We start from the raw sequence: 12,892 nt of genomic DNA, 5'->3' as shown, positions 1-12,892 counted from the left end.
TCTACAAGGCACAGTGAGAAAAAGGCACACAACACCTACACAATCATACTGAAATGGTCACAAGAGATGCCGTGAGGCGCCCAATGTAACCGTGCGGGTGTGCTCTGTGGGCAAAGCTATATACGCAGCATATAAGCCAATTCTGATTTAGCTGCAGATTCACATAGTTCGTGAGAAGTGAGGGATAAGAGAGGGGAAGGAGGAAGAAAGAGGTGGGAGAGGAGGGGAGGAGAAAGGGAGAAGGAGGAAGGAGGGGAGAGGAGAATGGGGAGAATGAGGAAGGAGGAGGGAGAGGAGAAGGAGGTGGAGTGGGAGGAGGAGTCAAGGAGGAGGATCAAGAGTGAGGAATAACTCAGTGCAATTGCGTGGAGCCAGCCGTGACTTTTAGCTCAGACACACGCGCGTGAACATGCGCACGCACACACACATACACTCGCACGCGCATATACACGTACACGCGCACACGCACATGCAAACGCATATACACACACGCGCACACGCACACACACATACACAAACACAGTGACGGAGACACGATGTGCCATATTGCCTGCCCTGATAAAAGCATTACATCTCAATAATGGATTTTTCGGGATTCTACATTCACTGGTAAAGTACCAAACAATGTACGTGAATCGTTTTACTTACTCTCCTTCTTAGTTAAACAATAATTTCAATAACTATCGTACTGATCTGTATGACCATATATCATATATCATATTGATATTGACTTGTCCTTATCGCCTGTGTTTGAATTCGTGAAGGTTTCATAAACGCTTGAAACTTTGGTAAATATGTTACAAACTATGGGAATGTATATACTGGAAGCACATCATGTGCTCACTACAGCACCAGAAAAAACAATAATCTTAAAAAGGAAAATTGTATTATAAATTATATATATATATATAGTATATACGTATATATATATATATTATATGTATATGTATGAATGTAAATATATAATATGTGTGTAAGTGTGCTTGTACAATATCTCATCTAGAAGTACACTTGTAAGTATAACTTTAGGCAAATATTTGCTATGCGAGTGCATATCGTAGCCAGTGGTCACTTGCATCACTATGTAAACACTAAACACTAAATTTACCCGTGTTTACGTGCTGTAATTAATCTAACGATGCAACACCATAAAGCACTCAAGGTCAAACACACAGAATAATATTCTCGCAAGGATCAATAATGAATTTAGGAGAGAAAGCATAGAAATCAGTAAGTGCAATCCCCATAAATGCTGCAAAATTGTGCAGAAGTATGCACAACACATAAGTTATAATGCGAAGGTGTTATTCATGTGATTGTTGTGATATTACATACAACATCAGTTATAAATACTGCAGAATTTTGCCGTAATGTTGTCTGTGCCATTGATCAGAAATGTTGTTACATATGGATGACATACACACCCACTCTGGCACTGAACATTGTAAATTCACAGCATTAAGTACTGCAATCCAACACAGCCCTCAGAGCACTTCCTGAACGCCCACTCTGGCACATCAACGTCGAATTTAAACCGTCGTGTCAGTATACGATCCATTAACCAGCACTCATCAACTGACACGTCATATCCATCGTCTCGCTAAATGTGGATGACCTGAGCCCGGGTGAAGTCCATGGTCTTCACATCTGCTGCCATGAGGACCTCATTGATGGGAGCATGATCTGTGGCCCCATAGTCTATGTGTGCATAGTGCACGTTATTACCTAGAAAATAGGGAACGAGGATGACTTGTCTGGTCGACAGAAATTATGACACATGCACGTACTAGAAAATGCAGAAAATACAAATATATGGATATGAGATAGGCCTACTGTCAGTGGGACCCAATTAGTGAACGAGACCTTGACCTCCTAACCATGCAGCTACTTATTTAAGAAAGTGTAACCACGTGCAGAAAATTCAGATGCAGGCCCAACATGGTTGCTTCAAGATGCACCCTCCACGCCACTTATCTATATCAACTGTTAGGCTATTTCCATAGATAACTGTTTCATACAAAGCATCACTAAACTGCACATGTACAAATATGATGATTATGTAAGATATATTTGAATAGGACATATCAGCTGCCACTATAGAGTATGTATGTACAATGAATTCTTTTTTTAGCACAAAGCAAAAAATATTTTCTAATGCCACAGTAGCAACTAGGAACTAGTTCTATAACAACTTATAGTATAAGGGATTTAAGAGAAATGCCCTATAAACTATATGGCCATGAATGAAAAATTAAAATACTAGTAGCGAAATGCACTTACCAGGTCCCACGACAAATGCACCACCCTGTTGGTCTATATTTCCCTGCCACTCCATACACTGCATGGCTCGCCATGTGCTGTTCAGAATTCCAAGCACTGTACTCGATCTCACGTGAGGGCTCTCTGTGGAAGAACAACGTGGCAAAAACATGTCAGAAAACTCACATTTTACTAGTAGACTCTCAGACCTCTTAGTGAGTTTTCAGAGAAGTGGAATACAAATACCCATTGCCACTTACTAGCTAGGATCTCGTGCTACCTTAAATGGTTATATGAGTTTGTCATTATTTTAACACAGGAAAGGTGAAGAATAAGTCTAACAGCACACTCTGCTATGTGATGGCATGGTTTGCTTTGTAGAATTGGATCAAGTTGCATTCGAGGTTACTGACCGAACAGTTTTTCGAGCAGTACTCACCTCCTTTCAAAGAACACACCTTATAACAATGAAGATATTGCCAATCAGAGAAGCTAATCTACATAGTATACATTAAGCTATTAGAGCTTCGATGCTTCACAGAGAAAAAATACTCTGTGCTCTATGAAGCTGAAGACTTACTCTTCTGCACCAACTCTGCCGATCGCAGCTGCAGCTCATGATAGACTTTCCTCTCAGGGTCACAGTAGAGCAGATGATGTAAGCCAGTAAGCTCACGGAATGGTTTTATATACTTGTGTGGTGCATGGCCTATCACAACGAGCTGCACCCCTGCCTCCTTGAGATATCTCTCCTGAACTCTTGCCAAGTCTGCCACGTAGTCTTTACAGATAAAGCACAGAAAATGCTGAAATTGAAATTCCCAAACACACATGCCATAAGTCGTTAATGGCCAACTTGGGGAATTTTTTGTTTACTCTACCACAAAGATTTTATTCAGGCTTTACAATTGTACATCAAAATGATAATAGTAATTATAAGGTAGTAACCACAGTACTCGACAATGCAAGTCTTATCACTGCAGTTCTGGTCACAAAGCTGGCACGTGTCAAAAGATCCCAGGTTCAACTTCAAGTTATCACAATCAAGTTATTTGCACTAGCACTAGCGGCGACCTTCGATTCAGATTTTTGTCTCCATCTTTAGTATACTGTATAGTACCTTGGACATTAAATTGACTACGTCACGAATTTTCTATGGTAAAATTTGTAAAATGTTTGCCATTTTTTTACATTAAAAGTAAGAACTAACGGGACTAAACGTATCGTCAAATTCTTACCTCATAAGATTGTTTCTCAACTAGTTAAAAATCCAAAAAACCTGGAAGATTTGATATTAGTGTTCCTAACATTAATTGCTTGCTATGGGCTATGTATGCGTCACGAGTGTATGTTCACATCGAACAATATAGTAAAATAGGAAGTATAATGCACCAATTTAACCATAAAAAGTTAACAGAATGACTTGTATTTTGTGAAAAAGTGGGAAAAAATTTATTTTTATTTACGGTGAAGTAATCACTTTAAAGAATAATATTTACGACGTTAAGACTCGTGACGTCAATGCTGGTATTTTATGCAATGAAAATATATTAATTATTATGAAGGCAGAGTAAGAGTTCACTCAAAAAAAGTCTCCGAGCCAGTCACGCTCATAGGGTCTATGTCCCCCAGGGTACTGCCGGAACGTACCCTGGGTACGGTCCGGTATACCGGAACGTACCCTGGTCACTATTTGATATGGTTAGGGTTAGGATTAGGGTTAGAGTTAGGGTTAGGGTTAGGGAGTAGGCGTAGGCGACTCCCTAGACTCGTTAGTGGAGTAGGCGAGGTACGGTCCGGCATATTAGATTGTACCAGGGTACGTTCCGGTATACCGGACCGTACCCAGGGTACGTTCCGGCAGTACCCCGGGGGACATAGACCCTCTCAGCGCCAGTCACTCCACCGCTTGCTATTGCCGTATATACTACAGCTTAATCTAAATACGATAACGTAGTTCTGGCAAAGCAGGATTGGCCTGTCATGTTACGTTACTAATAGTAGTAATACTAAGTAGTAATAGTATTAGTAATATTATTTTAATTAAGCTCACCCTGACAAAGATGAGTATAGTTTTCTGCTTCATGTAGACATCGCCCATTCTAATGCGATAACCATTCTCATCATAGACACACAAATTCTCTACTGCCGCGAAACATATTGGCTCCCATGCCGTCCCAGGTTCCCTATCTATAATCTGCTCAGTTACGTCCTCCACTTGAGCGTTTATCCTAAAGGTTTCGACTTCAGATGTTGCGTTATTGACATCGTCGTCCATGTTATAAACAAACAGTGCTGCCATCTAGCGGTAGTATGTGGCATATAATTCGGTCTCAGACCAGAGCACTTATATCAACTTATATCAACTTATATCAGTTGATATAAGTGCTCTGCTCAGACCTCGTGCACAGAATAATAAGCCGCGCATGTTTATAACAGAATAATAAGAGAATTATAACAGAATAATAAAAAGGTTAGACAAAATCGTTTATAACCATGTGCGTTTCTCCTTGCCTATAATTTCTTCTGCCAAAAGCTCCATTATGCCCACTGATTCAATGTTATCAGGAGTGAATAATAGAGATATAATCTCGATTATTCACTCTTGATGTTATCATATAAGGAGATAATTATACTATCTGTTACTATGCTAGGATAACTCCTCTTTATTTTAAACTAGCTGGAACCCGCGCTACGCGCGGGCTTAGTGACTGTGATGCATGTGTTACCAGTAGTGTTATGTGTAAGGTGTTATATGGAGAGTTTAGTTGTTGCACATGTTTTTTTTTTTATGGTTGAGATGTCAATACAAATACATGTACAATCATTGTTGATGCGCCTAGTAATATCACTCGCGAATACCCAGAAGCCTTTGTAAGTGATGTGACGTCAGGAGTTGCGGAATAAAAGTGTTCTTGTAAACACGTCGAGTTTCTGTCCTCCCCGCTCGTAAGTACTGGTCCTACGCTCAGGATCCACGTATTAACATGGTGGCAGCGGTGTAAAAGTGACGAAGACTGTATGGAACGCGTAGATGCGACCGGCGAGACGTTGGTAAGCTGAACTTATCGAGGAATGTGACTTCGCACGTCGTGCAGCTAGGATTTTCCATTCAACCTCGTTAAAATGGCGCATGCTCTACCGGCATACAGCGCATCACTGCGATTCCCCCCGCAACTTGACATTAATACGGGCAACGTTTCTGAGAATTTTAAACGTTGGAAGCGTCAGGTAGAAGTTTATTTGGCTGCTTCAGGGGGTGGACAAACTGACAATGCGGTGCAAACTGCCATTTTGCTGAACTGTGCCGGATCGCATGTGTTGGAAATTTATGATCAGTTTACGTGGGCGGAAGAAGATGACAGAGATGACCCCGTGAAGGTTCTCAAAGCTCTCGAAAGCTACTGCAATCCAAGAGACAATGAGGTACTTGAAACTTTTCGTTTCTGGAATGTGAAATATCAGGAACCATTTGACAGATTTCTAACCGAGTTAAAAACTCGTGCGACCGCATGTAACTTCCAAGAAAAGGAAAAAATGTTGCGTGACAAGATCGTGTTCACAGTGACTGGTAAACTCCAAGAACTGTTGTTGAGAGANGTGCGACAGCATGTAACTTCCAAGAGACGGAAAGAATGTTGCGTGACAAGATCGTATTCACAGTGACTGGTAAACTCCAAGAACTGTTGTTGAGAGAAGATAAGTTGACACTTGTAAAAACTGTGAAAGTGTGTAGGGCATTTGAACAGTCATATAGACAGGTAAAAGAAATTAGGGACATGACAACACCTAATCCAAGTGTCAACAAGGTATCGTACAGGCCTGGTAGACCAGCGCAGAAACCTGTCAAACCACATAAACCCAACAATCACTTCAAGTCTCAGAAGCCAGCAGACAAACAGATGACAATTGATTGTCATTTCTGTGGTCTCAAACACGAAAGACGGAAGGAGAAGTGTCCTGCTTGGGGCGAAACGTGTGCCAAATGTGAGGGAAAGAATCACTTCGCAAAGAAGTGTAAAAAGAACATTCATGCCGTGTCCCAAGAAACTGATGTCAGTGGGGATGATTTCGACGACAAGTGGTTATTTGCCGTTAATGACGACAAAGATGGCGTACGTGCGACAGCTACATTGGTCGTGAACGAACGAGATGTCCGTTTTCAACTAGACAGTGCGGCTGACGTTAATACTATCTGTCAGAGACATGTGGGACAGGGGCAGGTAACTCCTACCAAAGTTAAATTGAACGTGTGGAATAAGACCAACGTGACACCGAGAGGAGAGTGCACACTGACTGTCACAAATCCACAAACCAATGTCGAGTCGGAGGTAAAGTTTGTTGTAGTACAAAATGGACTTACAAATCTACTCGGACTGGAAACGATCCAGAAACTTGGTTTTGTCACTATCCATGACAATCGCTTCATTGCCCAGGTGAAAGTTCCACAGCTAGGTGACCTAGGGGAGGCAACACTTATAACAGATGATACTGTTCCCCCTAAAGTACTGCCATGTCGGAAAGTTCCGATAGCGATACAGAACTCTGTGAAAGAGGAACTGGACAGGCTAGTGGACAAAGGTGTACTAGTACCTATGACTGAGCCTACTAGTTGGGTCAGTCAGATGGCTGTTGTACACAAAGCTAACGGGAAATTACGCATATGTATTGACCCTCAACCACTAAATGTTGCTTTGAAGCGTGAACACTACAGACTGCCAGTCCTCGATGACGTCCTGCCTAAGCTGAAGAACGCCAAGGTGTTTAGTAAGTTTGACGTCAAGGAAGCTTATTGGCACGTTCGTCTAGATGAAGACTCCAGTAAACTCACAACGATGATCACCCCGTTTGGTCGATATCGGTGGACCCGTCTCCCATTCGGACTTAAAGTGTCGAGTGAAATATTTCAGCGTAAGCTGGACGAGGCAATCGGAGAACTCGACGGAGTTTTCTGCATTGTGGATGACGTGATCATCGCTGGATGTGGCGAACATCAAAATGAAGCCAAGAAAGATAACCAGGAAAAGCGGGCTAAACTTCTCAAGGTGTGTGAAGAAAGGAACATCATCTTGAATGAAGAAAAGATGGAAACTGGCCTGAGTGAAATCACATTTCACGGGCACAAGATCACTAAGGACGGAGTAAAAGTGGATGACGCGAAGGTCAGGGCGATACGTGACATGCCACGTCCGACAGACGTCAGCGGCGTTAAACGTCTTTGTGGCATGGCGCAGTACATGTCTAGGTTTCTTCCAGATCTAGCGGGCACGTTGGACCCAATCCGTGCTTTGACGAAGAAAGACACTCCATTCATCTGGAATGAGGAGTGCGAGAAAGCTTTCTCCACACTCAAAAGAAACCTAACAGATTCGCCTGTGTTGGCTTATTTCGATACCTCGAAAGACGTCGTAATCCAAGTCGACAGCAGTCAGCATGGAATCGGTGCTGTCCTGCTCCAGGATGGCCGACCCGTCGAATACGCATCTAGATCTTTGACGCCAGCGGAGCGTAACTGGGCACAAATAGAGAAAGAGGCCCTGTCCGTGTTATTTGGTCTCGAGAGATTCGACCAATACACGTATGGTCGGACAGTGAAAGTGGAGAACGACCACAAACCGCTGGCAGCCATCTTGAAGAAACCCCTGAGTCTAGCTCCTAGAAGGTTGCAAGACATCATGATGCGTTACAACAGATACGACGTGGAATTTGTGTTTGTGAAAGGTGTGAACCTGGTGTTAGCCGACACTTTGAGTAGAGCACATCTTGACACTGACACGGGTAACCTGGATGAACGTCCACGTATTATGGCAGTAAACATGTTTGGTGACATTCCTGATCCGCGACTGGAGGAAATTCGCGAGGCAACGTCGGGTGACAAGAATCTACAGGCTGTCATCAAATTGGTTATGGAGGGGTGGCCTGAGAACAAACGTGAAACCCCCTCATGTGCAGTACCCTACTATGACTTTAGAGACACTCTAAGTCACATGGATGGTATTCTCCTGAAAGGAGAGGCTATAGTTATTCCTGGAAGGCTCAGATCATCAATGAGGGTGAAACTTCATAGTGCACATCTCGGTTATGACAGCATGCTGCGGAGAGCCCGAGGTACGATTTTCTGGCCTGGAATTGCGAGCGACATTAGACAAATCGCTGACACGTGCGAAACGTGCCAAGAACCCATGTCGAGAAATCAGAAGGAACCATTACGTCAACACGACGAAGGTGACACTCCTTGGCAGAAAGTCTGGTTGGATTTGTTTGACATCTAAGGGAAGCAGTATTTGGTCGTAGTAGCTAGACTACTTATCAAACTTTATAGAAGTCGATCTTCTTACAACGACAACAAGTGCAAGGGTGGTTATGTTTCTGAAGAAGCATTTTGCTCGATTTGGTATACCCAAAGTCGTAGTATCTGATGGAGGTCCACAGTTCGTGAGTCACGAATTTCAGACATTTGTATCTGACTGGGTCATCAATCACGTGACGTCGTCACCCATGCACCAGCAGGCTAACGGCAAAGCTGAGTCCGCCGTTAAAGTGTGTACCGCGAGAATTTTCTAGTGTTTTCCCCACTTTCATGATACCTACCGTTATTGCTTGAGTAACAGCAATTGTCTAGAGTAACGATAAAATGACTTAGAACCTTCGTATTCACCAAATCCAATGAAATCATGCACAATTTTACAATTTTGTGTTCTGTCTCTGTTTACCGTTGCCATCTCTCGAATTTTCTCGTGGTAGCGCGAGACATCTATCACAGTGCAGCAATGCATACCACGCACCGTAGAAATCAGGTCAGAGTGTAAACACAGCCGCTTATACTAGCGTAAACAGCAGTGTAGTACTAATGCCACGTAAAGTCTGTTATTAGAGAAGCTTGTGGATTGCCAGTCAGATAGTAACAAGGGGAATGACAATGACAGAAAGTGCTCTGAATTATTGACATAAAAAGGCAATAATATTTATTAAACAGAATTGCACGCCCTTTCGTTTTAATTATGTTCGCTTGTTTGAGACGCCATTTGTAATTTTGGAGAGTCACTACTCGGAAAAATGTATTGCTGGTATGATGTGGTCAAATCAATTTTTCTATGCTATATAACTGCATAAAATCTTGGTGTTTTGAATGTTGGTATAATCAGTGATATTTCCACTGTCAGGTGAGACTATATTCTGCTATATTTCGTTTTTCTGAGCCAAAAAACTCGCGGTACACACTTTAAGATCATGAAAAATCTCATGCGGAAAACACAGAAGGAAGGTGGTGATCCTTTTGAGGCTCTCTTTGAACAGAGAAATACTCCTCGTCAAGACACTGGTCGTAGTCTCGCGGAGTTGATGTTTGGCCGGCAGACGCGAAGTTTTCTCCCACACGTAGTTAAACACAAGGACTCTGAGTCTGTGAAAGCAAAACGCGAGTCTCGCAGACGCGCAGTGTAGAAGAATTACAATCGGAAATCTCGACATCTATCAGAACTAGATGTTGGACAGTCTGTGTTCTTTCAGCATATGGAAGGGAAGAACTGGAGACTAGGTCAGATTATTGAGATTGTGGAACCCAGAACTTACATGGTGAGAGGACCTGACGGAGGAGTGTACCGTCGCAATCGTGTACACATGAGGCCGACAATGTGTTCCCCAAGAATTCGCAATGTGTCCCCAGAATGGGATGATCCGCTGTCTCGTCGGATGCCAAAGACTGAGACAGTTAAGCCTACAGTACACCGTGGTGGTGTCATCCCAGAGAAAATTCCTGTACCGTGCAGCCCAAGAGTACCGTGCAGCCCAGGAGTGAACATACCGTGCAGCCCGAGAGTGAATAGACGCGAACGCGAAATGGACTGTGATGTGGAAGTGCGTGATCGATATAGTAGTTCAGATGTGCGCGATATGGACTGTAACTCACAAAAGTCCGGGAACATGTCTTTGAGATCAAGGCGCGATATCAAAAAACCAGTACATCTGAAAGATTATGTGACATAGGTAGTGTAGGATTGTGAATAACAACACGAGTGAAGGGATTTCATGCTAGTTGCAGTTTAGTGACTTTACTAAGGAAGGGACTGATACTGATAGAGAGAATTTGATTTTAGTGTTCTCATTTTGAGTAGCTTGTTATTCTCATTGTTTAAAGCCAGCAAAGTAACAGGTTTAAACGTGTGCAATTTTAATGTTGTGTTCAGAAAGATTAGGAATTGCTGTGCAGGATGGAGAAGGGAAATTCTAAACAGTGTTTCTGACCTTATAAAGGCAAGATTGGATTTTCTAAGTGCTAAGTCTCTATAATTGAAATAGTAACAGTATGTAACTGAAAGTGTGTTGTGACTATGACTATAAGACATTGGAACTGTTTCTGAAAAACTAAAGAAAAGGGGATGTTGATGCGCGTAGTAATATCACTCGCGAGTACCCAGAAGTCTTTGTAAGTGATGTGACGTCAGCAGTTGCAGAATAAAAGTGTTCTTGTAAACACGTGAGTTTCTGTCCTCCCCGCTCGTAAGTACTGGTCCTACGCTCAGGATCCACGTATTAACAGATTTGGCTCTATTAAACGGCTATACATTTATTTTTACATGCAAAACGATCATCCACACCGTATCATAGACTAATGGGAGTAATGACTATGACTATGCAAAAGATATAGAGGGAAGACTAGATAGGATAGATAGCCAGGGCACAGTAGTTATGCATGTAGGGGTTAATGATGTTCTAAACAAGGATCTAGAGGTAGCTAGGAAGGAAATACAAGGTTAATTATAAAAGCCAGCAGCAAAGACATAACAGGAAAGCTAGTAGTTTCAGGTACAATACCTTGTTTCAGATCTAAAGACATCAACCAGAAATTGATGTCCATCAACCACACCATCCGGACCATGTGCAACGCAAGTAGAGTAAAGTATCTAGATAACTGGGCAGACTTCGCGGGCAGGCGGGACCTCTACACCCATGACGGACTACACTTAAACAGGAAGGGATGAGATTGACTGGCTGGAAACTTCCTTAAAGTTCATCAGGAAAACTAGAAGGTTGGGGCCTCGAGGCATCAGATGAAGCACAGGATACATCAATCGTGCTAGCGTCGGAGGAACCAATCCCTAGGAGCTCCAAGCTGGCTACACTTCAAGACCCGGCAGATAAGTTTCAACGAGACACAGAATTAATAATAACAAGAGTAGACCCATGCCATCGCGACTCATCAGAATTCAGCTTTTCCCAAAAGAAAGGTCTACATTTCATTCATTTAAATGCTCGCAGTATCCTTCCTAAAATAGAAGAATTTAGATATATTGCTATGCAAGCTAGAAATGCAGTAATTGCTGTATCTGAGTCCTGGCTAGATGATTCAGTTGATGACTTGAAAATTATAGTGTAGAAAGGCGGGATAGAGATCGATCCGGTGGTGGGGTGTGTATTTTCATCAGGAATGATTTAGCATATAATATAAGAACTGATATGGATAAAGTGGGGCTAGAAGCTATATGGGTTGATATCTTACTACCAAGATCAAAACCAATATTGACCGGGGTATGCTATCGACCACCAAAACAAGGCAACTTCTTCGAACTATTGGAAAATATTAGTATAAATGCTGACAGGTTCAATGAACAGGAAATTATTATATTAGGGAATTTCAATGTTAGCGTTCTAGAAAAATTTACGGGAAAATGTAGTAGAATGTTTAAGGCTCTTAAAGATTACTGCTACCAATATGATCTCAAACAACTAATCACTACTCCGACTAGTGTAACTAATATAAGTGAGTCCGCCATCGATTTAATAATGGTTTCTGATGCACTCAAAATTAGTCAATCGGGCATCATAGCCAAGGGAATGAGTGATCATTTTTTAACTTACTGTACTAGGAAAATTTCAAGACAGGTTATAGGTAAGCATAAAACTAGGAGAATTAGATTATTAAAAACATATAGTCCAGAGGTATTTAGAGATAAGTTAAAAGAGAAGCAATGGTATAAAATTTTTAATGCGGATTCTATAGAGCTTGCATGGAAAAAATTTTAAAAATACCTCCTAGAGGCCATTGACACTGTCGCCCCTATTAAACAAGTTATAATAAAACAAAGAACTGAGCCATGGTTTGATAGTGAGATTAGGGAGCTTATTCTGGAAAGAGATGCTTTACTGCTTTATACGAGGAGTAAAAGATGAAATTACATACAAGAATTTTAAATTGCTTAGAAACAAAGTTCAAAATAAAATTAAGAAAGCAAAGGCTAATTACTATACGGAAAAGGTTGAGGACCACAAAAATGACCCTAAAAAATTATGGCAGACTTTAAAGAGTATGGGGATGAAAAATAAGGAAACCAGTAACTTGGGCGGGGTTGGGCTAAAAATTTGAGAAAATATATGTTTTGACAAAGCAATTGTTGCAAATAATTTTAATAAGTATTTCCACTAAGTGTGGCCTCAAACTTGGTGAACGATCTACCACAAAAGGAAGGGACGTATAATGAGATTAGTCTTCAAAATTATTATAGGGACAAAGGCGTAGTAGAAAATTCATTTACTTTTACAACGGTGGGAGAGAAAGAGGTACTACGGGTGTTAAAAAACATTGATACAGGTAAGGCTATTGGGTTAGATAATATTCCCGCAAAATTTATAAAAG

The 12,892-nt window shown here is 41.7% G+C and overlaps 2 protein-coding genes across 2 annotated transcripts; one reads left to right on the top strand and one right to left on the bottom strand.

Moving 5' to 3' along the window:
- Positions 1-272: 272 nt before the first annotated feature.
- LOC106806244 (thioredoxin-like protein AAED1) lies at positions 273-4,608 on the bottom strand. Its single transcript, XM_014808118.1, has 4 exons — positions 4,313-4,608; positions 2,840-3,065; positions 2,281-2,403; positions 273-1,725 (listed from the first exon to the last, which is right to left on the bottom strand). Exons 1-4 carry the CDS (start codon positions 4,559-4,561, stop codon positions 1,601-1,603), a joined length of 723 nt encoding a protein of 240 aa, XP_014663604.1. The 5' UTR covers positions 4,562-4,608; the 3' UTR covers positions 273-1,600.
- A 672-nt stretch (positions 4,609-5,280) lies between these two features.
- LOC106806228 (uncharacterized protein K02A2.6-like) lies at positions 5,281-10,057 on the top strand. The gene is made up of 5 exons (XM_014808098.1): positions 5,281-5,313; positions 5,599-5,830; positions 5,956-8,367; positions 9,737-9,834; positions 9,926-10,057. The coding sequence occupies exons 1-5, from the start codon at positions 5,281-5,283 to the stop codon at positions 10,055-10,057; spliced, it is 2,907 nt and encodes a 968-aa protein (XP_014663584.1).
- The last annotated feature ends 2,835 nt before the right edge of the window (positions 10,058-12,892 follow it).

The sequence above is a fragment of the Priapulus caudatus genome, unplaced genomic scaffold (assembly GCF_000485595.1).
Source record: "Priapulus caudatus unplaced genomic scaffold, Priapulus_caudatus-5.0.1 Scaffold149, whole genome shotgun sequence".
In the NCBI taxonomy this organism is placed as follows: Eukaryota; Metazoa; Priapulida; class Priapulimorpha; order Priapulimorphida; family Priapulidae; genus Priapulus; species Priapulus caudatus.
Note: the sequence above shows the minus strand (reverse complement) of the source record. Positions and strands in the feature narration are given on the sequence as shown.

Excerpts from the sequence above, each read along its gene's own strand:
- LOC106806244 (XM_014808118.1), bottom strand. The coding sequence starts at position 4,561 with ATGGCAGCACTGTTTGTTTATAACATGGACGACGATGTCAATAACGCA. Across the intron at positions 3,066-4,312 it reads CTATACTCATCTTTGTCAGG|CATTTTCTGTGCTTTATCTG; the intron begins GTGAGCTTAATT and ends TTTCAATTTCAG. Across the intron at positions 2,404-2,839 it reads GGCAGAGTTGGTGCAGAAGA|AGAGCCCTCACGTGAGATCG; the intron begins GTAAGTCTTCAG and ends GTTCTTCCACAG.
- LOC106806228 (XM_014808098.1), top strand. The coding sequence starts at position 5,281 with ATGGAACGCGTAGATGCGACCGGCGAGACGTTG. Across the intron at positions 5,831-5,955 it reads GATCGTGTTCACAGTGACTG|AAGATAAGTTGACACTTGTA; the intron begins GTAAACTCCAAG and ends TGTTGTTGAGAG. Across the intron at positions 9,835-9,925 it reads TGGAACCCAGAACTTACATG|AATGGGATGATCCGCTGTCT; the intron begins GTGAGAGGACCT and ends ATGTGTCCCCAG.